The sequence below is a fragment of the Musa acuminata genome, chromosome BXJ3-6, assembly GCF_036884655.1.
Source record: "Musa acuminata AAA Group cultivar baxijiao chromosome BXJ3-6, Cavendish_Baxijiao_AAA, whole genome shotgun sequence".
In the NCBI taxonomy this organism is placed as follows: domain Eukaryota; kingdom Viridiplantae; phylum Streptophyta; class Magnoliopsida; order Zingiberales; family Musaceae; genus Musa; species Musa acuminata.
The window spans coordinates 2,362,699-2,387,891 of record NC_088354.1 but is presented as its reverse complement, the minus strand read 5'-3'; the positions used below and the strand labels follow the sequence as shown (position 1 = coordinate 2,387,891).

At 38.3% G+C, this 25,193-nt stretch overlaps 5 protein-coding genes and 2 pseudogenes across 8 annotated transcripts; 5 read left to right on the top strand and 2 right to left on the bottom strand.

Moving 5' to 3' along the window:
- The first annotated feature begins 1,093 nt into the window (after nt 1-1,093).
- LOC135585670 (uncharacterized) lies at nt 1,094-7,058 on the top strand. 2 transcript variants are annotated; one of them, XM_065154921.1, is made up of 3 exons: nt 1,094-1,313; nt 1,424-1,658; nt 6,711-7,058. In XM_065154921.1, the coding sequence occupies exons 1-2, from the start codon at nt 1,130-1,132 to the stop codon at nt 1,627-1,629; spliced, it is 390 nt and encodes a 129-aa protein (XP_065010993.1). In that variant the 5' UTR covers nt 1,094-1,129; the 3' UTR covers nt 1,630-1,658; nt 6,711-7,058. The 2 variants fall into 2 exon arrangements, with proteins under 2 accessions (XP_065010993.1, XP_065010991.1); XM_065154919.1 differs by lacking the exon at nt 6,711-7,058 and adding an exon at nt 6,465-6,687.
- A 4,939-nt stretch (nt 7,059-11,997) lies between these two features.
- On the top strand, nt 11,998-13,546 carry LOC135640375 (stearoyl-[acyl-carrier-protein] 9-desaturase, chloroplastic-like). Its single transcript, XM_065154735.1, has 3 exons — nt 11,998-12,168; nt 12,246-12,723; nt 12,808-13,546. The coding sequence occupies exons 1-3, from the start codon at nt 12,047-12,049 to the stop codon at nt 13,369-13,371; spliced, it is 1,164 nt and encodes a 387-aa protein (XP_065010807.1). The 5' UTR covers nt 11,998-12,046; the 3' UTR covers nt 13,372-13,546.
- A 7-nt stretch (nt 13,547-13,553) lies between these two features.
- On the bottom strand, nt 13,554-16,772 carry LOC103986639 (uncharacterized). Of its 3 annotated transcripts, none has more exons than XM_065154736.1 (9): nt 16,442-16,766; nt 16,297-16,350; nt 16,121-16,196; nt 15,865-15,944; nt 15,741-15,790; nt 15,560-15,647; nt 15,262-15,360; nt 13,950-14,221; nt 13,554-13,856 (listed from the first exon to the last, which is right to left on the bottom strand). In XM_065154736.1, exons 1-8 carry the CDS (start codon nt 16,715-16,717, stop codon nt 13,988-13,990), a joined length of 957 nt encoding a protein of 318 aa, XP_065010808.1. In that variant the 5' UTR covers nt 16,718-16,766; the 3' UTR covers nt 13,554-13,856; nt 13,950-13,987. The 3 variants fall into 3 exon arrangements, 2 of the variants coding, with proteins under 2 accessions (XP_065010808.1, XP_009402962.2); XM_009404687.3 differs by having other exon boundaries at nt 15,560-15,644; nt 16,442-16,762; XR_010497300.1 differs by lacking the exon at nt 13,554-13,856 and adding an exon at nt 14,427-14,700 and having other exon boundaries at nt 14,084-14,221; nt 16,442-16,772.
- Nucleotides 16,773-18,769: 1,997 nt separating this feature from the next.
- On the top strand, nt 18,770-18,883 carry LOC135641886 (5S ribosomal RNA; annotated as a pseudogene).
- Nucleotides 18,884-18,968: 85 nt separating this feature from the next.
- LOC135641876 (5S ribosomal RNA) lies at nt 18,969-19,087 on the top strand (annotated as a pseudogene).
- Nucleotides 19,088-19,491: 404 nt separating this feature from the next.
- LOC135639479 (xylulose 5-phosphate/phosphate translocator, chloroplastic-like) lies at nt 19,492-21,129 on the bottom strand. Its single transcript, XM_065153244.1, has one exon. The coding sequence runs from the start codon at nt 21,018-21,020 to the stop codon at nt 19,689-19,691; it is 1,332 nt and encodes a 443-aa protein (XP_065009316.1). The 5' UTR covers nt 21,021-21,129; the 3' UTR covers nt 19,492-19,688.
- Nucleotides 21,130-21,259: 130 nt separating this feature from the next.
- Nucleotides 21,260-24,670, top strand: LOC135639480 (uncharacterized). The gene is made up of 4 exons (XM_065153245.1): nt 21,260-22,085; nt 23,932-24,027; nt 24,106-24,154; nt 24,576-24,670. The coding sequence occupies exons 1-4, from the start codon at nt 21,717-21,719 to the stop codon at nt 24,668-24,670; spliced, it is 609 nt and encodes a 202-aa protein (XP_065009317.1). The 5' UTR covers nt 21,260-21,716.
- The last annotated feature ends 523 nt before the right edge of the window (nt 24,671-25,193 follow it).

Genomic DNA, 25,193 nt, shown 5'->3' with positions numbered 1-25,193 from the left:
CTAATAAAAATCGATTTTATCGAGACTAAATTATATATCTCATTTCGTAACAAAAAATCAATCGAAAATGAAAATGATATGAATATATTTGGAGGTAATAACTAAATAAAAGAAGAATCGATTGATAAATTTGATAAAAAAATCTTAAAAAATTTAAAATTGACGATGCAATGCTGATTAAAACTCTTATAAGCATCCAATTAGTTTAAACGAGACATTTGAGAAACCGAAGGTATTTTTTTTTTATTTGAAAGATATATATGAACCAATAAAGATCAGTATAACTCAACTTATTTCACACTAGAGTATGGATCAAAACTCGACTATTCAACGGCAACGATGGAGAGCATACAAGAGCCAAGATGCATTTTGTAATTGAAGTAGAAGATTGTAGATTGTAGATTCAACAAAGGTGTAGAAATATAGCATCCACAAGCTTTGATGAAAACTTTTGAAGAATAAGTGGAAGAGAATGTCATAAACAAATTTATGAATAAGATGTTTGATATATATTTATGTATATACATGTCTTTCAATTTTATTCATGTTTTACATAATATGTAGAGAATTTACGGTTGGTTTGATAGCCTCATTTTAATTGATTTTTATGACTGTTCAATCTTATAGCAATATATTGAGTATAATCATTCCACATAAACAAGATTATTCAGAAATAAATCATCCATAAAATCATTTTGGGAGTTTTTCTGGCTCTACAAAGTGACGTAGAATGTCAGTCATTACATCATTTAGGAATTATCAGGGTGTCACTCGGTTGGATGAGCCTTTATAATAGTATCTGGGATTGTTTTATTATATTGTTCCGTAATAATATCATGCACTTATGGATATTTTTATATGTTTGTGATTTATTAAGTATTTATTAAAAATAATTACTCGTTGAATCGAGTTAAATGTTTTATTTTTTATTCGATAAAATCAATTATGTCCATGACACCCAGCTAATAAATCAATTAAGAGATGCCATCAGGTAAAAGAGCTCAATGAAGTTTTGTTTACGGTAAATAATTTTTATTTACATGTCCTATATATAATTTTAAAACAGTTACGATTTTTATATTCCAATGAAATAGTCGGGAGAGAGAGAGAGAGAGAGAGAGAGAGAGAGATGGCGTCGGGCGACATCAAGGGTTTCTACCGGCAAAAGAAGAAACATCAGAAGGGCGGCATCAGCAAATCCGCCTCCGCCTCGAAGAAGAAGAAACCTAGCAAATCAGGCGGTGGCGCCACTTTGGGGGCCACCGATCCTCAGACACCGGCTCTCTTTGCGCATGGCGCGTTTGATCTCACAGGTTGTGTGTTCCCCTTGCCCCTTTCCCCTTTTGTATTTGATTCCCTTTCCGGTTTCCGCTCTCCTTCCTTGCATCTCATACCATGTGCTATCTCTTGGGTCCGACTTCAGATGACTATGGCGAGGACGAGGAGAGGCTGAGGCAGTTCGACATGGACATGAGGTACGGCCCCTGCATTGGTCTGACGCGTCTCCAACGCTGGGAGCGAGCCTCTTCCATGGGCCTCCACCCCCCAGCCGACCTCCGCAACCTCCTTACTCGTGCGTCCGGGCCCAAGTCCCCCGATCTGGAGTGCCTCTGGGAGGGGCGTGTCTAAGGAAGTAGGAGGATGGGGAATTATTTCCGGTGAGATTTGATTTCCATGGTTTCTCGAAAAACAGACAACAATTTCGTCCCTTTCATGCTTCTTGTTTGTTAATAGTTCCATGATGACTGACAACTTACTACACAAGTAAACGAAGTAGAGGTTTATTAATGCTTGTTGCAAGTTCATTTACTCATTGCCATAGAAACCCTTTAGTTGCCTGATAATGCAAACCAGGCAAGTATTAATGTTATTTAGAAAGCCAATCATTACTGTTAAAAGGTCATGACACTGTCTTATGTGGAATTAAATTCACCTATAGCATCCTCGACCTCATTACTACAATTGTTTACTATGCATTCTGTAGTAAGAGCAACTCAATAGTATGCAAGAAATTGCAATCACTTGATATGCTTTTTAAGTGCCACAAAGTGTAATCTTTTTGTTGACACTTTATTTTTAAGCTAGCAGACAAGGTGATGTAGTTTGCTTCTTAACATTTATTATAAGTTGGAAGCATTTGGACTTCACATACTAGGCCAAAAGCAGCTCCTCTGGGTATTTCATTTGTTACAATTGAGAAGTACATTAGCAGGATAACATTCTTCTTAAAAGTGCATCTTCTTAACGAGAAATGAAATGTGGTTTTCCATCGTTTGAGTTTCTGCTTGCTCCTCCCCGTTGGCCGTGGTAGTTGGTGTTTCAGCAGAGCTATGTTGAAAATTACCTTGAGTTGTTGGAACATCGACGTTAATCCTTAGTCATGTTGAACATGTCAGTTAAGGGTATTCTTGCAGATATTTTCCTCGTAATCATGATGATTGATGGTGTCATATAAAGTTGATGAACTTTAGTAGCTTCACCAATGGTTTCATTAGTCATTATGCCTTTTGAGCTACCATAATTAAAAAACACAAGAGCCCCTATTTTTTTATCCTTCCTGTTTTCATTGAAAAATTATATGATGATTGATTAGATTACTTTTATTTGCAAAACACCTTTTCTAGGACAAAAGGTACGACTTGATTGCTTGACTACATCTATTAGCATTTGATTTTCCTTGCTACTTATTCTTAAATTTTGAGGAAATTATTGATGTTTATTGTTTCTAGCACTAAGTTGTATTTTGTTGATGAGAGTTTAATTGGGATTGATTTTGAACTTAAGTTATTAAATCTGAAGTCTTGGACCAATTGCTTATTGGAGTAATAACACTAGACAGAAATTCTGTTAGATAGCAAAGTTATATGTTGAAAGAAGAAATTGTACCCAAACAAATAAATAATATCTTTGCCCCTTGTGTAGGTGCTGTTTGAACCCTTGTGTAGATGCTGTTTGAACCCTTGTGTAGGTGATGTTTGAACCCTTGTGTAGATACAAGGAGTTGCTCTCCAAGAAATCCATATGCTTGGCATGCTACCAAATTGTGCCAGTGTTTCCAGATGTATCTCCCAAGGATATGCGAAGGAACTTGCACTGCAATCATTGTGATTGTTAGAGGTCTGATGGATAAGCCACAACGCTATTGCAAAACAACGAATAGGGGAAGCACAACACTAGTGCAAGAAAATAGAAAATATGGAATGAAGTAAGAAGATTACGTTTCAAGTACAAGAAACATGTAAATTGTTAAAAACAAGAAATTTCAGTTATGTTTAGAACATTTAAATAGTTAAAGAAGTATAAATATAAGGTACAAAGATGGAAGTCCATACTCCAAGGTTCATGCATGATCTAACTTGTGTTGAGTTGATTTGTTGAACATGTTCCTTGACTCTATAAGGTACTAAGATGGAAGTCCATGCATGATTTCTTCAATGCACTCAGATGAGAGGGAAATCTCCTAGGTAAAAAAAGAAACTAGTACCTTTTAATGTGATATTCAAGGACTACAATAGACTGCATGCATCACATAGACTTTAGAGTAGAGATTGAGAAAGAGATTCTTTTGAGTTCTCCTTCCTCTCTTACCTGAAATATCCATGAGGTGCCTTATGAAGTTAAATTTTAGCATAAATATCTTCCATGAAGATTGAGTTAACTAAATTATGACCTACACTTCTTTGACTTATACTTTAAGTATCACAAAATTTATCGAATTCTGGATTCCATTGTTGCATGTTAATGGCTGTGTACTTTCGTCTTTATTTTTTATGGGAGCTTTAGGAATTGCCCATATCCTATAGCGACAAACATATATGAATAGTTTAACATAGGAGAGAATCTATTGGATACATATGGCATTGTATCTCCGGAATAATACTACTCATGTCTCTCAAAGATAAGTACTTAAACCTTTACATAAGAGCATAAATCATGAAAAAATAGCTTGGAGTAAAAATCTATATATATGTAAATGCACCTGTCTCATGGCTAACCTAGTGGCTTATTATTATGACAATAAACGTTCTAAGAGATCGTCTTATGGGTTACATATTATCTTTTTCGATGGCTTGTGGATCTTAGTTTTGTTTAAACATATGGTAATTTAGTTAGCTCACCACTTCTATAGTCACATTTTAAGAGATCATCCTTATATAGGTCTGTCTCAGCTAGCTAAATGCGACCACTTATAACTAGTGAGCGAAGTTGTCATATGTCCTTGGAAACATCTTCACTAGGTTTGTGAGGATCTTTTATCGCATTTTGCCAAAAGTGGTGATGAGTGAGTTATGTGAAGATCCTCGAATGGGAAAGTGACATGTAGGAGCCATGTGAGTGCATATGAAATTTAAATAGGCGCTACTTTTTTAATTTGGATTTGATGTTTCTCCTGCATTGGTACAAAACAAGTAGTGTGTACCGGTCCAGGTGTGAACCAGTACATAGATCGCCCTCATCTTATGCGTTCTAATTCAAACCTTAAAAATAAAAATAAAAAATATACTCTATGGGTGGCATTCGTGAGCCCTTCCCGTTTCGCCTCCTGTAGTTGCCCATCGTCATGACGCCCACTGTCGATCAATAGTCATCCATTTCTCTTCTTCACTTCTTCGTCTTGCCTCCTCCCTCCTCTTTTTCCTGCATTGGCTCCTCTCCTTCCTCTTCCTTCGTTGTCTCCTCTTCTGGCGTTCTCTTCCTCCTACTTCCTTCTCTTCCTTTATCGCTTCCTCTCTTTCTTCCTTTTCCTCCATTCTCCTCTTCCTTCACCACCTCTCTTTTTCCTTTCTATTCCTCCCACTTCCTTCTCTTCCTTCATCGCCTCCTCTTCTTCCTTTCTCTTCCCCTTCCCTTCTCTTCCTTTCTCCTTTTCTTTTACCATCTCTTCCTCTTCTCTTTCTTCTTCCTATTCGAAAACACCGATATCGATCAATACGTACTAGTCCGACCCTACTTCTAGTTCCACACATACCATACATGCATAACTAGAATAGGATGTTATCACACCCTTTTATTTATGCTATCAATAATAACATAGTAGGGAAAGTGGGCCAATTTGAAGCATTTCAACTTGCTAAACATAATGATATTTGACACCTGTATATAGGTTATTAACACATACTCTCAAATCATACATGTATTTTCTATTCAAACTCATGTACATAAAAATATGTCCACAGGTGATCATCTATATCTACTTTGGCATGAGCCTATATCTGCTTAGCTCCTTGTCCATCATATGAATAGATTCACATTATCCTTTTCTGCAAAATAGGGTCTACAATGAGTGATAATTCAGTAAGTATAAACTTTCAATTTAACATATTAAGATGAGCATGCATTGTGCCATATATGCAATCTTTTAAAATAAAATTCCTAAAACATTCCATTGTGAACTCATCTTCTTATGACCTATTTAGCAATGTATAACCCCATAACGTGATAGATGCATAATAAAAAGGTAAAACTTTTATTCAAAATAAATTGTAATACATATGTGCAGAGTAGGTCATACTATATGCAATAGGTGATCATAGTATATCCAAGAACTTTCACATCATATTTATGTGGACTCTCATACCGCACGTCGTGCATACAAATGCATAAAATATTTCATGGTAAATAAATCTTCTTATGTCCATTTTGGCAACATACCAGCCTATAATATGATGGATGGATAACGAGATATAACTCTTATTCAAGGTAAATCATAATGTACGTGAAGTTCGTTACGCAAAACAGTGGTTTTTAGTGCCTATTGCTTCTCCATAAGATTTCAGTATATTCTTGATCAATAGGATTATCTTCAATAAAGGTTTTTAGTGCTCATCTCTCTTTTTCCTGAGTACAAAGCTTAAGGTCAATATTCTCACAAGAAGGATGATTGGAAGAATAAGATATTTCTGGGCTTCTAGATTTTGAAAAAGGAAAGTTTAATAAACTCTATTTTTTTTGGGATTTAATCGAAGTGTCATTAGCAATTTTGTTAATGTCAGATTTAACCACATGAAACTGGTAAGCATGAAAGTCAAAGAGATATCCAACGAAGACAGTATCAATGGTCTAAGATCCCATCCTTTTCTCTTAGGTTCAAGGATATTGAACTTGACTAGGGACTCATCTCGGTTACCTTTTGGTGCTTAGAGTTCAATTATTTAGCGTATGGTTGGTTTTTCTTTCTCGTGCTTAAGTTGGGCATGATGCTCCATTTTGTAGTGCCTTCTTGACTTTAAGCTGGTTAACCTCTACCCATCAACTTAATATGGTGATAGTTGAGCTATGTGATGGAGTAATCTGAATTAAGTTAGTCACTGCCTGTATGCTGCTTGATGTAGTCTGTATAAGAGATCTTTGGAACTACTAATCATTCCTGGTTTGTCCTGATTGGTGTTTGGGTTTTACTGGATGGGTTATTTCCTTCTTTTGAGCAGTTGCAATTTCTTGAGTTTTGTTTTATTTGTGGACAGGTGTTGCAGTTGGTGCTGACGGTCATAAATAGGATCCCAATGTTTTGTTTTTCTTTGAACTCTCTCCTCAAGTCTTAAAGCCTTTTATCAGTTCTTGTGTCATAAATGATATTGTATCAAGCATAAATGTTGCATTATGTATATACCTGTTGAGTTGATGTACATAAGAATTGTGTCCGCATGTGAATATTAAGATTTATATGGGTTTGTTAGTCATTGTGCATGTCATGTTGGTGGATTTTGCAGTCAACCACGTCAAAGTAATGGATGTTCTTGAAGATTGGTCAGACATTTCGTTGCTTCTGCACCTAACGCTCTGCGGATCTCCCTCTGTTCCTTGTGCGGTGGAAAGCCTTGAAGTTAATTCTCACAGAAGATCAGAAATTTCTTTTCCCCAACAATGTAAGTAAGTCTCAATCAGAACCTGAAATAGAATTAGATATGGATGATGCCTAAATGTTATCAATGTATGAACTCAAGCACATGATGCCAGTTGCTTATGTGCTGGAGTTCTTCAGATGCATGGACAAAACTCTCGTTGGTTTTTGTTATTCGTAGATCCGTGATCAAAAGTTGATTTAACATTTGAACTTATTCCCAGACCTGTCTGATTTATATCATCAAAACCCATCTGATTCATTGAAGGCAACAACGTGACAGTCTCTGTTCGGTGGTGACACACCATGTGAAGTCAATAGTGCATGATGATGGTGGTGACTAATAGATTGTTTTGGGTACATGAGATTGACAATTTTGAGCAGTGATAGAGCCTGCCTTTTCGTAATGTCGACACTAAGAACCTTTTTGTAATGTCGACACTGATAAGTACTCATCATTACTTTCATGTTATAGAGGATATTATCAATAGATATATGATGATAATTAATATTTGTTTTCCATTCTGGAGTCAATAGTACTTACGCCATAGAGTCATAGATTAGTGACACTGGTCACAGTTCTGGAACACTATTCCTCAAGAAGGCAATTACTTGGGCACATCTTGTTAATGACATTCAAAAGATTTAAGGATCTTGATGAGTGATGAATTAAAGGAAGAGATGTCATCATTAATATTACCTTGATATTTTATTTTGGTCAAATCTTAGAGTTTGACACCTAATCCAACATCTCAGCTGTTCTTTATGGGTGAGAGAATATTAGAATCAATGGAAGCAACTTTGACTTTGCCATAGAATTTTTATTTTCGATGCTTATAGCTTAAAAATTTCTATTGATTTATGTCTTCGATATACTTTATTTTTATCTAACTTTAACTTATATATTAAGACAGTAGGAGAAAAAGAAAATATCCTAAAATATAATTTTTTTCATTTATTTATTTGATATACTAACATAGTACATAGGCACTGATAGGCATTTATTATATTATAATTAGCATACGATAAACACAAGACAATGATCCTTGATTTGAATTTATCAGATTATAATTAATTATTTAGACCAGGCGGAGGTGGGAAGAGAGAGAGAGAGAGAGAGAGAGAGAGAGAGAGAGAGAGAGAAAATTAAATTAGCTTTAAAGGATAGAGTGGAGAAGGTATGGGAACTTAGATCCAAAATTAAATCGAGGTTGTCAGTGGAAAAGTCCATCCACTCTTAATTAAAGAAACTTATAATTCATAGCCTCTATTTATTATTCACAACTACTCACTGTTGTTGTCATCTTTGTCAACTCGTTGTCACTCCCTCGATATTATTGTTCGAGGAGGAGGATGAGAAAGAAAAGGATAGAGAAGAAGATACTGTTTTCATTTTTTATAAAGAAATAATTTAAAAATATTTTTAAAAATAATAATAATAAGAAGGGGATTGTAAATATAATAATAATAAGAAGGGGATTATAAATAAAAATCTTCTAATAGAGAGAGAGAGAGAGAGAGAGAGAGAGAGAGAGAGGAGAATTTAATCCTCATAGAAGGTGGGTGCTTATGGTGTAACATATTCCATGCCAAAAACGTTGACACATGTAGATAGAAACAAGAATCAAAATCGATCTTTGATCCAAAGTGTTCCATTTCGACTCATTCAATTACGGTATCGTTCATCACAGTTTTTAGTGGTGAAGTAAATAGAGCCATAAATTCTTCAATCTTATTCGGATCTTTTTTTTTTTTGGTTCTCTCTTGATTTTTAAGATTTCCCAAGAAAAGTCCAATCATTTGTGGGCTTTTTTAGTATAATTATCTCCCTTTTTTTTGCTATCTTTTTATCAATATTTTTTAAGATAAAAAAAATTCAAAATTTTAACTTTTCTCACCGAGCATCTCTTTTTTGTTTTATTTTCATAGTGTATCACTTATTTTCTAAAGGATGTGATTGTTCTTAGTCTTCATTTCGTTAGTTATTGTCTTTGTCATTTCATAACCATCTCTATCTCACCATTCTGGTCATCTTTGCCTCTCGTCTTCGTCTCGTCACAGCTTTATTTTACACTTTTCTCTACCTCTGCTTCTATGCTACCATTGTCGCTCTCATCGTACCTTATGCTACCATGCCATCAGGATGGTAGCAATGGTGACCCACAACTTCTGTAATGAAAATAATAATTTTTATTTAAAAAATAATGAGAATATTTACTATTGATAACCTTAGGCAATCACTTACTATTTGAAAAATAATGAGAATATTATTTTACTATTTATAATCATCTTCACCTCTGTGCCATCGTCGATGCTCTCATCGCACCTTATACTAGCGTGCCATCAAGATGATAGCGGTGGTGGCTTATAGTATCCACGGCTTTACGAAAATAATAAATTTTTTGATAAAATTAATTTAAACTATTATATATAATTAATTAGATAGAAAGACCCATCTAAACTTACTATTCATAGCTCCTATATATTATTCACAGTCACTTACTTTTCATAATCTTTTAAAAAATAATGAGAATATTATTTTACTATTTACAACCTTAGTATTATCAAATTTATCTCTTTTTTTTCTTTCCCAAAATCTCTTATTTTATCGCATTCCTTATCGATATCATCATCGTTGATGACACTTGATGTCGACACCATCATTATCAACATTGCTTACCGACATCGATCATCACACCCTCAACGTTGCTGAGGAAGAAAGAGGAAGAGGATGAGAAGGAAAAGAAAAAAGAGGCAGGAGAAAAATAATATTTACATCTATTTATAAAGGAATAATTCATAAATATAAAAAAAAAATTAAATAAATTTTATAAAATAAAAAAAAACTATTTTAAAATAAAATAATCTTCTAATAAAAAAAGGAGGGAGAATTTAATGCTCATAGAAGGTGGGCGCTTATGGCCTAACATATTCAAACTTGTGATATATGCAGTTAAGAACATGAATCAAAATTGATCTTCTTGATATAATTCAAAGTATGAGGTAATAATTACTCATTAAATTTTAGTGTTGGTTAGATTTTCTATATCTACTCATTAAATTTTAGTGTTGGTTGGTTAGATTTTCCATATCTACTCATTAAATTGTAGCATCGTTCCTTACTATTTTTAGTGGAGAAGTAAATAGAGCAACAGATTACTCAATCCAAATCCAATCTTTTTTTTGGGAACTCTCTTAATTTTTATCAAGAAAAGTCTAATCATTTGGGGGCTTTTTAATATAATTATATCCTTCTATTTCACTATCTTTTTATCAATAATTTTAAAAATAGATAAAAAAAAAACTTAAATTTTTACCTTTTCTCACAAAACATATCCTTTTTATTTTATTCTCGTAATGGATAATTTATTTTTTAAATGATAAAATTGTTCTTGGTCTCAATCCTATTAGTCATCGCCTTCATCATGTCGAGAGCATCTCTATCTTATCGTATTATCATTGCCACCCTCACCTCTCGCATTTCCCCGTCGCACTCCAACCTCACACTCCTTTTCATCTCTGTCTCTATACCACCATTAATAATCACATTGTACCTTACGCTATCATGTCATCGTTGTGATAGTGGTGATGGTCGGTAGTAAGCTTTAATATGTAGTCGGCTTTCGTAATGAAAATAATAATAATTTTGATAAAATTAATTAAAACCATTAAATATTGATGACCCACTTAAAAAACAAAGCACATGAAGAAAGAGGACTATAACAAATGGACCTAAAAGAAACACGGAGAGTTCATTGATAATTTAGACTCATGGCGGAAGCATTCAAACGTCAAAGACGAGTAGTATGGAGGATTAGTTGGATGAGATGTGAGGAGAGAACACATGCTTCCATGGAATCAATTATATTGAATGAAAGACCATGCGACGGAGTTTATCTATATATGATGCGATAGATCCGAAAAGATAACAATTTATATTTTCCATCTTTAAAGCTTAGAATTTCTATTAATTTATGATTTTGATCTACACGCAATTACAGAACTAACTCAATTAGGGCATAGAACGACATTAAGGATCCAAGTCGATCTCATTGTTGTCCGCTCTGACTTGTGAGTTGGGGTACGATTGCCAACTATTTTTTTGGTGGAAAATGTAAATAAACCCTCTAATAATTTCACATGCTTTCTTTGTCATCAATTTTATGGGAGATCAAATCTTTTTACATACTCTCTCTCTCTCTCTCTCTCTCTTAATTATCTTAACTATCACTCTTTCTCTCTCTTCATGTTTTTTTCAATAATTTTAGGGATAGGAAAAAAAGAAATAAAAACATAATTCATGTTTACCTTATCGTGTGTATATAATACATATATATATATATATATATTCATATTTTGAGTATTTTTCAATCAATATATATCATTTTACTCTTTTATGAATAGTATTATAATTTTAAAAAAAATATTTAAACTGTCTCTTAAAAAAATTTTATTGCTTATAATGTTTTTGGCATATTATAGTGTTTTTGCCATTGCAAGCACTGTAAAGTCTATTTGAAAACAGTTTAAATATATTAAATGGAAACAAGATACATTAGAAACTATTTATATATCATTCTGATTCAAATAGATATTTATAATAATTTATGAATAACATCACCCAAATAAAAATTAAAATTTGACTTGTTATAATATTTTGGTTACCACAATAAAAACACTATAATAAATACATAAATCATAACCTCTACCAACCAACTGTATATCATAATGGTTTATGAGTAATGAATGACACCTAAAAAATTATAATATGATATCACTTATAATATTTTTCAATAGTTTTTATGATGTTTATAATACCAGAATAAAAACACTGGAAACATTGTACTAATTTAAAATTGATGAGAAAATTTTTAAAAGATATTTTAAATTAAGGTTATTTGTTGAGGAAAAAAAAAGTAAAATAGGGATATATCCATTAAGAAATACTTAAAATATAAATATTTGTTTAAAATACACTGTATATATTCAATATAAATATTTCTCTCTCTTGACAATAACTACTTCAAAGTACTAAAATATTTTATTTCAGGATAATGACAAAAGGATTCAAACATCAAAGCATAATAGTTGCACTGTTTCAGTTTGTGGCCTCTATAAATGATGAGGCTTCCTCCTCTGCAGCACAGCAGCATCTCATCTCATCTCCTACGAATTGCCGTGCCTGCTCGCTCGATCGCAAGATAAATGGCCTTAAGGTTGAGCCCTTCTTGTTTCCTTCATGGCTGCGGTCCAAAGTCTTCCACTGTTGTGTTACTTCCCCCTTTTCCTTCCTCCTATAAACCCGGCCACTTTGCCATGCTTGCCGGGTGAGACTTGCTTTCCGGCAGACCTTGATTACCGATGACTACACTCGCTGTTGTCACTATTGTTGTTGTTGTTGCAGGATCAACAAGAAGAAGAAGAAGAAGAATGTTGTACGTGCCATTAGTCCGGAAAAGCTTGAGGTCGTTAAATCTATGGAAGGATGGATGGAGGATAACGTGTTGACGTTCCTGAAGCCGGTGGAGAGCTCATGGCAGCCTCAGGATTTCCTGCCGGATCCTTCGGGGGAAGGCTTCTTGGATGGGATAAAGGAGATCCGTGAGCGGGCGGCAGAGATCCCCGACGCGTACTATGTCTGCCTCGTCGGCAACATGATCACCGAAGAAGCTCTGCCCACTTACGAGAACGTCCTCAACACTTTCGACGGCACCCGGGACGAAACCGGGGCGAGCATGACGGCGTGGGCGAGGTGGACGAGGAAGTGGACGGCGGAAGAAAACCGCCACGGCGACGTCCTGAACAAGTACCTGTTCTTGAGCGGGAGGTTGAACATGCGGCAGATCGAGAAGACGATACAGTACTTGATCGGATCGGGCATGGTAAGGGTTTGAGCCAAAAAGGCTACGTTGCACGCAGGGTGACGGGGTGGGTAGTAACCACTACTTGCTCTGTGTTTTGGACAGATGATAGAGGCAGACAACGATCCGTATCGTGGCTTCGTCTACACGTCCTTCCAAGAGAGGGCAACCTTCATCTCCCACGGAAACACAGCAAGGAAAGCCAAGGAGCACGGCGACGTGCTGCTGGCGAAGATCTGTGGGCTGATCGCCGCCGACGAGAAGCGCCACGAGATGGCGTACACGAAGATCGTGGAGAAGCTGTTCGAGGTCGATCCGGAGGCGACCATGTTGGCGTTGGCGGACATGATGAGGAAGAGGATCAAAATGCCTGCTCGGTTCATGTTCGATGGGCAGGAACGGGACATCTTCCGCCACTACTCCTCCGTCGCGCAGCGGCTCGGGGTGTATACCAGCAAGGACTACGGGGACGTGGTGGAGTTCTTCGTGGAGAGGTGGAAGGTTGGGGAAGTGACGGGGTTGTCGGGGGAGGGGAGACGGGCTCAGGACTACGTCTGCAGTCAGACCAGCAGGCTTCGCAAGACGGAAGAGAGAGCTCAGGAACGGGCGGAGAAGAAGACCAGCATGGTGCCCTTCAGTTGGATCTTTAACAGAGAAGTTGAGATTTAAGAGTTGCACACTGCATGGTCTGTCACAATCTACACGCTCTCAGCAAAAACCATATATATATCTATAGCTTATAGCTATGTTTGTGCTCATCTCTCTCTAACTCACATCCCTATCCCTCACCTGTTTTACTTCATGTGTTTCCATAATAATAACAACAATCGGATGATCAGTAAACTCGGAAATAATGCCAGACTCCCCATTCTAAATATATTAGGAATCATCGATTCTTGTATACAATTTTCCGCACAAGCACTACGATCCTCGTGTTGTCGAGGAGCCATGGTTTGCTTGTCTCATAAAAGGAATCAGGACATACTGCTAATCGAGCTAAATATTCTGCTTTGTAACAATAACTCTCAAACGTCGTAGACCGCTAATGTCGCCAACCTGCTGAAGCATAAGCCATGTTTGCATCAGGAAGAATTGGCATGCCCTTCAATTTTCGTGCATGGTTCCTCGGCTCGCCATCACCGAAATCTCATGCCCTGTAAAAGCACATGAAGTGCATAGTTGCGGTTGGTGAATTCAAAGGGATATAAATGGATGAATTAGAGGACAGGCGACATGAAGCTAAATACCTCAGCAGGGGAATAAGGCAATCGATCATATGTTTTGGCTAAACACAATGCTTTTGTTTTTGGTATATCCTTCTGTAGATTCTAGCACCTTCTAGCTCTGCATGTATCTCTCTTTCTGTTCGTATACCCATGGGGTTGTGCAGCACCCATCCTTGGGTGTCACATAAAAAATTGTTGTCAATGGTATCGACATGCTCGAATACATCCAAACGAGCATCAAACTGGTTCCTCATGTCGAATGCCAATTCAAGCACATCTGATTGCACAAAGACCTACAAAAAGTGATAAGATTGCTATGTTGAAGCGCAAACAAGTTCAAAAAGCTTTGAAAAAAATAGAGGATTAACTCCCGCATTTAAATGGAAACACTGGGAGCAACCCAGCAATGAAAAGGTAGGCCAACAAATGAGATAGAAAAAAAAAAAAACATAAATGTTCTTAAAGTTTGCAATATTCATGAGATATAATGTCTATCACCTTCTGACTTGATGCGATGGCAGGTTCTCTGTAATTATCAGCTTGTCACTTAACATAAAAAATGAAATTCACACTTTCAGATGTCCCATTTAGATTCTGCACAAAGGCAATCGTGCAGCTGACTTAGCTGATTGGGTCGGACGAGTTAGCAGGCTGCTTGTGATGCAGTGATCTGAAGGATGTGTTTTCTAAGGAGTTGTAGCATATCATATCCAATGATGATTTTGGATCTTTTTGGTATGTAAGGGTTCACTGCCTTCACCTCCCTCCTCCACTATCCTCCCGAAAATTAAAAAAAAAAAATTATTGTTAAGCTACCTGAAAAATGAAGAGGGTTCTGAAAATTAAAATTACATGAAAGCAATTTGTAACTGCATCAAAATTTATTTGACTTGTCTTCTTGTGGTGAATACAGACATCAGAAGCCAATGAAGTACCGACCGGTCAATAACTTCACCAGAATAGTTAGGTAGAACTAGCAAAATTACATGGACATACCATTGGTGTTTAAAAAGTCAGTCATTTAACAAGCTGATTGATAACAAATAAATTCTCTTATTTCATCAACCTTTATGGTTCTTAAGGTGATGCTTTACCCTTGAAGAGTAATCAGCAAGGCCAACTTTTTAGTAAAAAATTGACCTAGCTATGATTTTTCTGAAAGTGATTAACTTTAACAATGGAAGGAAAAAGAAAGTTGTTCTGCTTATCCCAGGTATAAGTCATCACACCTTCAATTCAATAATTTGGAAGAAAATTTTGATTTTTATATATCTGTGCCGGCTATGTATTTCGAACTCAAATAGAATAGAAGCGCAAGTTAAGCGAGCCATACCTGCCCTCCAATGCTCAACCTTTTTGAGATGGAATCAACTAAGCTCGCCTGTACAACTCTTCTTTTGTGATGCCTTTTCTTGAAATGAGGGTCCGGGCACTGCAAGATCGAATGAAGGCATAAGCTCTCAATCAAACCCAAAATTTGGTCATATTCAAGACAAAGAAACAACTGCATTATGCAAAAAAGAAAAACCTGTCTCACTTCAAACTAGTGACAGAGAGCCTGAGTTTGCAGTATCAAGAATAATCTCCCTGTTAAATTCTAAAATGGGAAAACTAACTTAGGTAAAGCTCACCAGTATGGAGACCAGCATAAGAGGTCCAGGATAGGTGGAAACCAGTGGCTCGAAGGATACCGTGGCGTTGGCAAACATAAAATGACTGCTCAAAAAATGAACATCTTTTAGTTCCACAAGTAGCTTACAATCCTTCATTTGAATGATGTGCGAGCAGGTGATTTTATACACAAGAGCTCACATGTTTGCAAGACCCAATTCTTCGACCCAGAACTGTGACCGCTCCACTAGCTACATTAACAGCAAAAGACTATATTACTACGGAAGAATCAGATGAAGATAGCTTAAGCAGTAGCATTTAGAACCTTTTGACGTATCTCCAGCCCCAGATAATTTCTTCTTTCGGGGCAATTTTTAGCAAGCCAGATAAGGAATCTACCACTGCCTGCAAGGATTCATCGTCATCATCATTAGAAACTTTTGGGAATCAGAAATACTCGTAATTTTTTCACATCAAACGGGAAGCAACAAGCAAAGACCATGGCATCTTATTATATGAGGAGGAAAACGAAACAGATATAGTGACCATGCCATTTATTCTCACAGAGAACGACTTCATACCACTACCAATATCCACCATCAACGGGAGCGACGGATCCCTGAAAACTTCCTTCCATACCGGAATCTCCACTGGTGTCTGTGATTCACCCCATAATAAAAAACAGAAAGAAAGATAATAAAGGAGAAACAAAGAACTCGGACGTGAAGATTTGACAGGTGGAGTGATCAACACTCACAGCGAAAGAAGAACTGAGGGGATTCACATGTTGTCGAATCCGAATGTGACCTAACTGCCATAGAAGAACGGAATGTTCCATCAAGACGAAAACGCAAATAGAGGAGGGAAAAGAGAGTCTGGAATAGGAAGGGGAATTGGGATACATTAGGAGCGGCGCCGTAGAAATTCTTGAGGTTGAGGTCAGCGTACTCCACCTCAACCACGTCGGGGCTCCGCTGCGCCGCACTCGTCGACCTCCTCCTCGTCCACCCATTCGTCGTGCCCTCCTTGGGCTCTTCGCACCAGAATTTCCTGCAACAGCATCGGAGGTGAAGGGTCGGGGCGATGCGAAGAAACGGGGAGGAAGCCATGGCCGAAGCCGCCGATCCCAAGGTATGTGCAGCGCACCAGCCGCCGCCGGTACACCCGAAGACCAGCATCGTTGATCGGTTTATCCTTTCCCCTCAAGGCTTGGGTATAGGAGTTCGGGTTTAGGGTTTTTGGATTTAGGATTCGGGTTTCAGGTCCACAATTTGTTGTATAGCATTTAGAATTTAGAATTTAGGAATTGCTAGAGTTTAGTGTTTGAGAGTTATTTAAGGTTTATTAGGTTTAGGTCTTAAGGTATTGATTTCAGGATTTAAATTTTAAAGTTAGGATTTAGCATTTGAAATAGGGTTTGGGGTATAGGTTTTTTATTCATCGGGATTAGGATGGACGAGTCTTAGTGTTTGACCAACCGAAGTAGGTCACTTATTGATTCAAGTCCATTCACGGATAGTCCTTTTATACTCGAGTCCTCTTATTATACTTAAATATTAGGAAAATACTAAATGTCACGATCTGGGCCTGATAGGCTAACTGACCCATAAACTTTGTTTAGTCTAAATCACTAATTAAAATACTAAAACTAAAGTTGATAATAATATACTCATTAAATTCTTATAAGTGAATCTTAATCTTGCGATGTGGGACTAATTGGGAGTGTTACATGTCTTGGGTTCAACGCATCATGATCACAATTAAGTTCGAAAGAGACACATTATTTTTTTCATAACTAGTAGATGACCATATTTGAAGTCTGGAGTAAACGACTTATATTTTGAATAGGTCTTGTCGAGAACGCTCTCAACATAGTCTTACATGTTTGGACACGATAGAATCAACCAGCATCAACTCAGGACAAGGATGGAGAAGGATCGTAACATCTAACTCAAACAAATAAAATCCAACTTAACAAGTTTTTTATGTTTCAAAATTTAGGAATTTTGATTTAGAATTACATTACATGAATTTTGAACAGTGAGAATTCACTTAACATGATGTTACATATATATACACAAATTTTATCAGAAATCTAAAAGAAATGTTGAAGGTGATCATATGTTTACATATTGAAGAATTATAAACTGTATGCATTTAAAGTCAAAATGTTTATAGAATATACTTAATATTATTATATTTTGCTATACATATGTTCATTTTCATGATATACTATTGTAACTTATATTTATTAAATTGATTTTTTAAATCTGTTTTAGTTTGACTCGTTTTATACATGAGCTTTAACTCAACTTATATATTATAATAAATAAATTACAAACGAGTCAAGCCTAAACCAAGTTAAGACTTATAATAAGTCAAATCAAACTCGAATATTCTTTCAATCTCGTGTCAGGGTTTATTTAGTTGGCTCATCATTTACATTTACAAGATTACTTGTTCAACACGAGAGCAAATCCTATAGGGAGCGCGATGCATTCTCTATCCCCTCTTTCCTCTTCCTGTTTGATCTGTATCATCGTATTTTTATTTTGGTCACAATTACATATACATTACCTCCAGCGACAATGACACTCCAAATTTAAATACAGCATATATGTTAATACCATAATAGAGATGTTAACATTTTAGTCCACAATTAGTGAACTAAAAAAATGATGTTAAAATATAAAATAACTATTGACCGATAGTAATTACAAAACCAGAGTATATATATGGTACGAGAAAGTTATGATGGTTTTCGTGCGACGGGATTGAGCCAGCGATGCGTATGATCCACGAAAGGGCTTCGCCCATCCCATCGTCGGCCACGACGTGCACTAAGGCGACGAACGATATAAGTAGCACGAGTGCGCTCATACCAACATTAAAGCATTAGATCTTATCAAAACTCTAAAATAAAGTGTGCTTGAGAGAGAGTCCTTGTGTTGCACTTCTTTTTTGCGCTCCGAGTGATGAAAACCTCTACCGTAGACCTTTGAGGCAATGGTTTTTAGGCTTGGAATTTTTTGTGACCACTTAATAGTCAGCCACGTGGGGCTCGAGAAGAGGTTTCCAGATTGGGGTCGCAATAGTGATTCCGAGATTGTTCGAGAAAGTTACAATGGTTTTAGGTCGAGCCGACGATGTGTGCGACCCACACAAGGGGCTCCGCCCATCCCATCACTGCCTGCGACGTGCACTTAGGCGATGGACGACACTCACAACATAGATGTGATCATACTAGCACTAAAATATTGAATTCTAACTTTGAAGTTAAGCGTGCTTGAGCGAGAATAGTTCTAGGATGGGTGACCCCTTTGGAAGTTCTCGTGTTGCACTTTTTTTTGTGCCAATGTGACCCACGCAAGGGGCCCTGCCCATCCCATCGTCACACGACACTTAGGCGACGAATGATAATTGCAACATGGTTGTGATCATACCAACACTAAAGCATTGGATCCCATAAGAACTTCAAAGTTAAGCATGCTTGGATGAGAGTAGTATTAGGATGGGTGATCCCTTGGGAAGTCCTGTTGTCGGGGTCGAGCCAGCGACACGCACGACTCACGCAAGGGGCTCCGTCCAACCCAACGGACGACACATGGATGCGATCATACCAACACACTAAAGCACCAGATCCTATCAGACACAAACATTATGGATGCCATCATACCAACACTAAAACATTGGATCCCATCATAATTTTAAAGTTAAGCGTGATTGCTTGGGCTCTTTTTTGTGTTGGTATGACGGGTGATCTCGGAAAGTCTTTATATTGCACTCTTTTTTGCTCGTGATTGCTTCGGCTCATAGGTTATATATATATATATATATATATATATATATATATATATATATATATATATATATATATATATATATATATATATATATATATATATATATATATATGCAGAGATATTATGTACTGAATTATATTAAAAATTGGTGAAAAAGGAACAGAGAAATCAACTTCACCTATTAACAACCCGCCTGTCATCGTTCCATCAGTAACCATCCTAGTACTACCAGCAAATGGTCCTATAAAAGGACAGCAAAAGGGAAGGAGACGAAGGAAAGAGAACTTGTTCTTACCAGAATCTAATGAGAGGAGCAAGGCTTCGTCAAACCAGCAGCAGAGATTACTTAGCTCTTCCTCTCGGGGATATCATTCTTCCCGCTCTTGTTGCCCATTGTGGTGGCCTGCGAATATAAGAAAGTCCCGAAGATGGCGATAGCAGACCCCAAGGCGTTCAATGGCCTAATGGGATTCCTGAAGACCAAAACGGAGGCCACAATCACCACGACTCGCTTCATGGTGTTGCCGACAGAGAAGGTCAAGGGGCTGATTTCGTCGAGCGCCTGGTACGACGACTGGTTGTAGAGATGGTAAAAGATCCCGGACAAGAGCACCCAAAAGTAGAAGGTCCACGGGGTGGGAACCGCCACCAAGGCCCTGCGGAAGCCCTCCACCCACTGGGAGCCCTCGACGAAGATGGCGACGGGGAAGAGGTAGAGAAGGGAGACGATGCTGATCCAGCCGTAGAGGTTGAGACCGTTGACGTGCGTGAAGTCCTGCAGGCTCTTCTTGGAGTAGATGTTTCGGAACACGAAGCCGACGTTGCTGATGAGGGCGCCCCAGAGGCCCTGGGCGTCGAAGGAGACCTCGGTGACGGCGGCCAGGGAGCACCCGGCGACGATGGGGAGGACGGAGAGCCAGACCGGTAGGGGGTAGAGGCGGACGCCGAGGAGGGCAGAGAAGAGGACGGAGAAGACGGGCTCGGAGGCCTTGATAACGTGAGTGAAGGAGACGGCGACTTTGGAGAAGGAGACGCAGGCGGAGATGTGGCCGACGGTGTGGAACAGGGCGGGGCCGAGGAGGGCGAGGAAGAAGCGGCGGCCGAGAGGGCGGGGAAAGGGCTGGAGGCCGGAGAGCCAGAGGGCGGACATCCAGAGGGAGCCGGCAAGGAGCTGGAAGGAGGCGAGGAGCCAGGGGTAAGGGAAGACGTTGAGCACCTTCTTGTTGTAGATGTTGAACACCACGTTCTGGAAGTACCAGAAGCCGAACACTATGGCCAGATTCAGTCTCGGATTGCTCTTCTTCTTGACACCGTCGCGGCTGTTCCTATCATGAGAGCTGGCGTCTTCCGATCCTCCTCCCGTTGGATCTTGCGACTGAGGAGCAGGAGAGGCATTCGGATCTCCATCCGGATCAGGGACGCCGGCGGCGGCGGCGGCGGCTGCGGCAGCGACGGGCCTGAGACCTGCGGAGATTCTTTTGAGGCCGATCTGGAGGACGGATTGACGCACGGAGAAGCACAAGAAGGGGATTGTTTTACTTGGGAGGCCACAAATACTAGCTGCGCGGAATCTAATGGGAGCTACGTGCCTCAGGTGGTGGGTTTCTGTGTGGTAACGGTAGGAAGAACGAAGAGGAGATAACGATGGCGGAAGCAGAGCATGTACGGAGGAGATCATGGCGGTCGCTCGCTTCTCTCTTTACCCTTGGCGTCTGCAATGTGTCCCTCTGCCTCCCTTGGCCTTTGCTCTGCTTCCGTCTCGATCGAAATGAACCGCCAGGAGAACTCGGCCAGATATTATTGGGATTAGATGGGGAAACGGCCACTCGTAAAAATCACCGGGCCGCGGTGGCTCCCGTAGAGACGAAAGAGATTACTGATGTATACAGACACGGCACAGCGTTTGACATCACTAACATTTGATGGCTCATCGGACGGTCAGCAACTGCTGGGGACCAGTATCCGGACAGACCACAAACACAAGTGTACCGGAAGTAGATGAGCCATCAAAGTTTACTTAACGATGGGCTAACAAAGTTTACCTTATGCGTTAGTCTTCGAGTCTGCGGAGTGGCCGGCATCACATCGGAGATAAAAGCGTCTATACCCCCAAAGCTAGCTGCGTATAACATATCGAATCATTATAATGTTTTGTTTTGTCTTCACCACTTATCATCATCTGGTTGGGCCCAACCAAGTCCAACTAACCCCAAAACGAACATCGATTGTAGTCAGTTATACTGTTAGTTTACGAATTCAAATTGGAAATTCAAATCCTTCGATTACGAGCCCGCTCATATGCGACGTATAAATAGCTACCGCGACGATTTGGTTACCATTCCCTCCGCGGAAGAGGAACGCGCGCCTCGGGTCGATGAGGAAGAGAGCGGCATCAGCATCGGCGGCAGCCAAATCTGTGACGAAGGGTAAGTCGACGGGGCACGACGCCTTCTTCACTTCGCCCGATCCTTCCTCCAAACCCTACCATTTCGATCTCCCGTCGTTCCCTACTGCAACTGCCGCCTCCTCCTCCCTAAACACCACCCCTGCCTCCTACTTGCGCCACCCCCCATCACCTCCCCCTTCCGCCAAGGACAAGACCACTACCCTAGCCACCATCTCCGATCTTAAGGCCTTGGCCTCCTCCCGCATCGACTCCCTCAAGCGACACCTTGACCTATGTCGCTCCGACATCCTCAGGGACTTCGACGCTTCCAACACTCGCCTCTCCAAACGCTTCAAGGTACGAATCTTGTTACCTAGCTTTTCTTCTTTTGTCTAGATTGTCCGTGCTGGTATCATATGATTTAGTACTGGTTCTATCTTTTTCTGGCCCCTGATGTATTTAGAATGAGATTGATCTTTAGGGATTGCATGTTTCTTGATCTTGCCATTGATTACTGTCTAATTATCTTTAGGTTGCCCTGTTTTGTCGATGAACTGTCTGGATCTCATGCAAACAGGAGATTCCTCTGTGATATCTTTGTTCGTTTCTTCTGTGGCTGACGATAGTGTGGATCAGACACTGTTGTTGGTGTCAGCAATACGTGATTTGGAAATTCATGAAATATGTACGAGAGGATTTTGTTTTAAATATTAATCTTCCAATGGTTTTATACTCACCTATGGGTGATGCATGATCTCTTGTTGTTATTGTAAGTTCATTTTCCTTTACCTGACTAAACTTGCATAATGTTATTGTCCTTATTTTCTAGTATAGATAGTCTAGTTTGGTCCGGTATCCTATGGTTGATGCTATTGATGATCACTCTCTGGTTCTTCCGTGTATCTACATGTTGAGTCGGATATTCTTGTCTTTCTTACTTGAATTCTGATGTGGTACCAAGATATTTGTGTTTGGAGACATTATGTTTGTTGGTCTTGCTATTTTCTTAGTCTAATATTTTCTTGTCACCCTCTACCAATGTTTTTCTGCCTAGACATTGTGTATCTGAAGGGTGATTCTTGTGGTTCCTCTGCTATTTTTATAGACATTCCAGAATGTTCAGTAGAATAACTATTTGTGAATCTAGATTTTCCAGTTAGCTTATCATGATCTACAGGTGTTCCCTGAAGACCTTAGTTTGTCATAGCGGTAAAAGCTTGTTCAAACACAATCATAATTTGTGGAAATATTTTAAATGGAATGACAATTCTTTTATCTTGAACCAAATTCTTGTCTTCATTGTTTCATATAAAGAGATTTAATATGTACACTTTCTTTATTCTTAATGAAGGAAAAATATCTCAATAAGATTTAGTTGGACTGCCACTTATCCAAAAACTTAAGCTTATAAGAAAGGGCCCAACTTATAAACTCTAATGTCTGTCTCATGTCCAAGATGACTCGACACACAAATCTAAGTGTAAGGGTGATTAAACAATGGGTGAATTAAAAGGGATGGAGCTAGTGTTCATACTCATGCTTCCACTGGATCCTTGATAAAATTTTAGTTGAGTAACTGCTTATCCTGAATTCTTAAGATTGCAGGAAATTTCCCTACCTGTCTATGGACCCTTAACAAAATCTGAATCTACAGACTCTTATGTTTTAAGCTTTTTTGCCAAGCTATAGCTTGATTAAGTCAGGTAACATGCTGTCTCTGTAGTTTAGACATATAAGTGCTTGCAGAATCCTTTATTTAGTCTCGTCCTTCAAGCTTAAGTTTAGAAGAAAGATTAGACACAAGTAACAGGCACAAAAATTCTCTGGATTACATTACACATTGCAATTTTGTACTGGAATTGATCCTTTACTGTTTAGGTGAGCTACCGTTTTACAGGATCTCACTAGAAATTCATGTGATAATATTTTTCTGAAGCCATTTTTTTATAGATATAATCATTTCTTTCAATACTCTAAATTTATTCACTTTATAGTGGCATATTTTGAAGGTTGTTTTGAGCTTCAAACTTTTAGTAACTAAATTGATACTTGTCTCTAGATAATTACATTCAGACAAGAAACAACATTTTAGTGGCAATTCTTTATCCCTTTCTAATTTGTAGACTGTATTAGCTTCTTAGAATTATTTGGATTCGCATGATATCTTAATTATGTATTTGTTCTTATTGCTCTCTCTCTGTAGATCCAAACAAAAGCTTGCCTGCAATTAACAGAGGAAGCAGAAAAGGACTATAAGAAGATTGCTGATAGGATTAGTGAACATACAGAAACAATAAAGGTGCCATGATGTCCTCTCAGCTCTTGCATCATTTCTCCTTCCCAACATAAGTATCTTGATCTAATATTGTTTTCTCAGGCCTCATATGCAGAAGTTATCAGCGAAGCTCATTCCACAGCCTCTCGTGGTACATAATAGTTCCTAATGCCAAAATTTTGGTCTAGTTTGCTCTTCTTTTTGTAAGGAGGATTGGAAATTGCACAATAAATATGATGCTAAAAACAATCAGATATGTAAATATTGGCTCATCGTCAGAGTTAGCAGTGCTTAATTATTGAGGAGGAATTACATTAATTAGAATGTCATGTCTTAGTTATTCTGCAGCACTGAATTTGTAAGATATATAGCTTTTGACCAGTTCAACGTCGTTGGTAGGTTAGCAAAGAGAAACTCCCATGCTGCATTTTTTTTCAATTTAAATCCGATCAAAGAAGGTACAATTAATAGCAAGAAACAAGATCACGTGAACATGCCAATTTGCATCAGTTTGAGTGCTTCATCTTATTTTCTGTTGCTCTTATTTTCCATCTTTTCTATGACTTTGTCAGTTTGTAAGGTTTCCATCCCTGAGCTGATACAATCGATGGAGAAAGCTATTGAAGGATTGCGTAGTCGTTATAAGATTCCAGCAACTCCAATTTAATCAAATCTCAAAGTTTGCTTTGAGATTTTTCTGGGTATGCGCAGCTATTTTCTGTTTGCTTGTTCTCAAAATGATATAGAATCAAGAATTACTAATTATAGCACCGTGATGATGAATAGTTCAAGTTCTTTTCGGTCTTAATTTCTTGTATTTCCAATCACTACTACATTGCCAAGTTCTCCCTAAGATCACAAACTTTTATGCCTCTTATATGTCTACTGTTTACTTGTTCTCGAAGCGACTTACCTATTCTGTTTTCTTCCCAGACCCATTTTTCGCTTTACTCAGTTCCACATGCTAGCATACTTCCACATCAATCTTTACCGACACAATGTGTATATTTCAGGTTGCATTCTCAATCGCTGGATGGTTTGAAGGCCACTTTATGATTCGTGTGAATAAAAGATTTCAAAACCACTAACAGAGAAGTGTGATCACTGTTACGTGTAGCAGCTAGGTTTCTAGCTTGAGACTACTCTGTTACATACGATCAGTAATCTTGCCATCCCTTTGTATTTTGCAC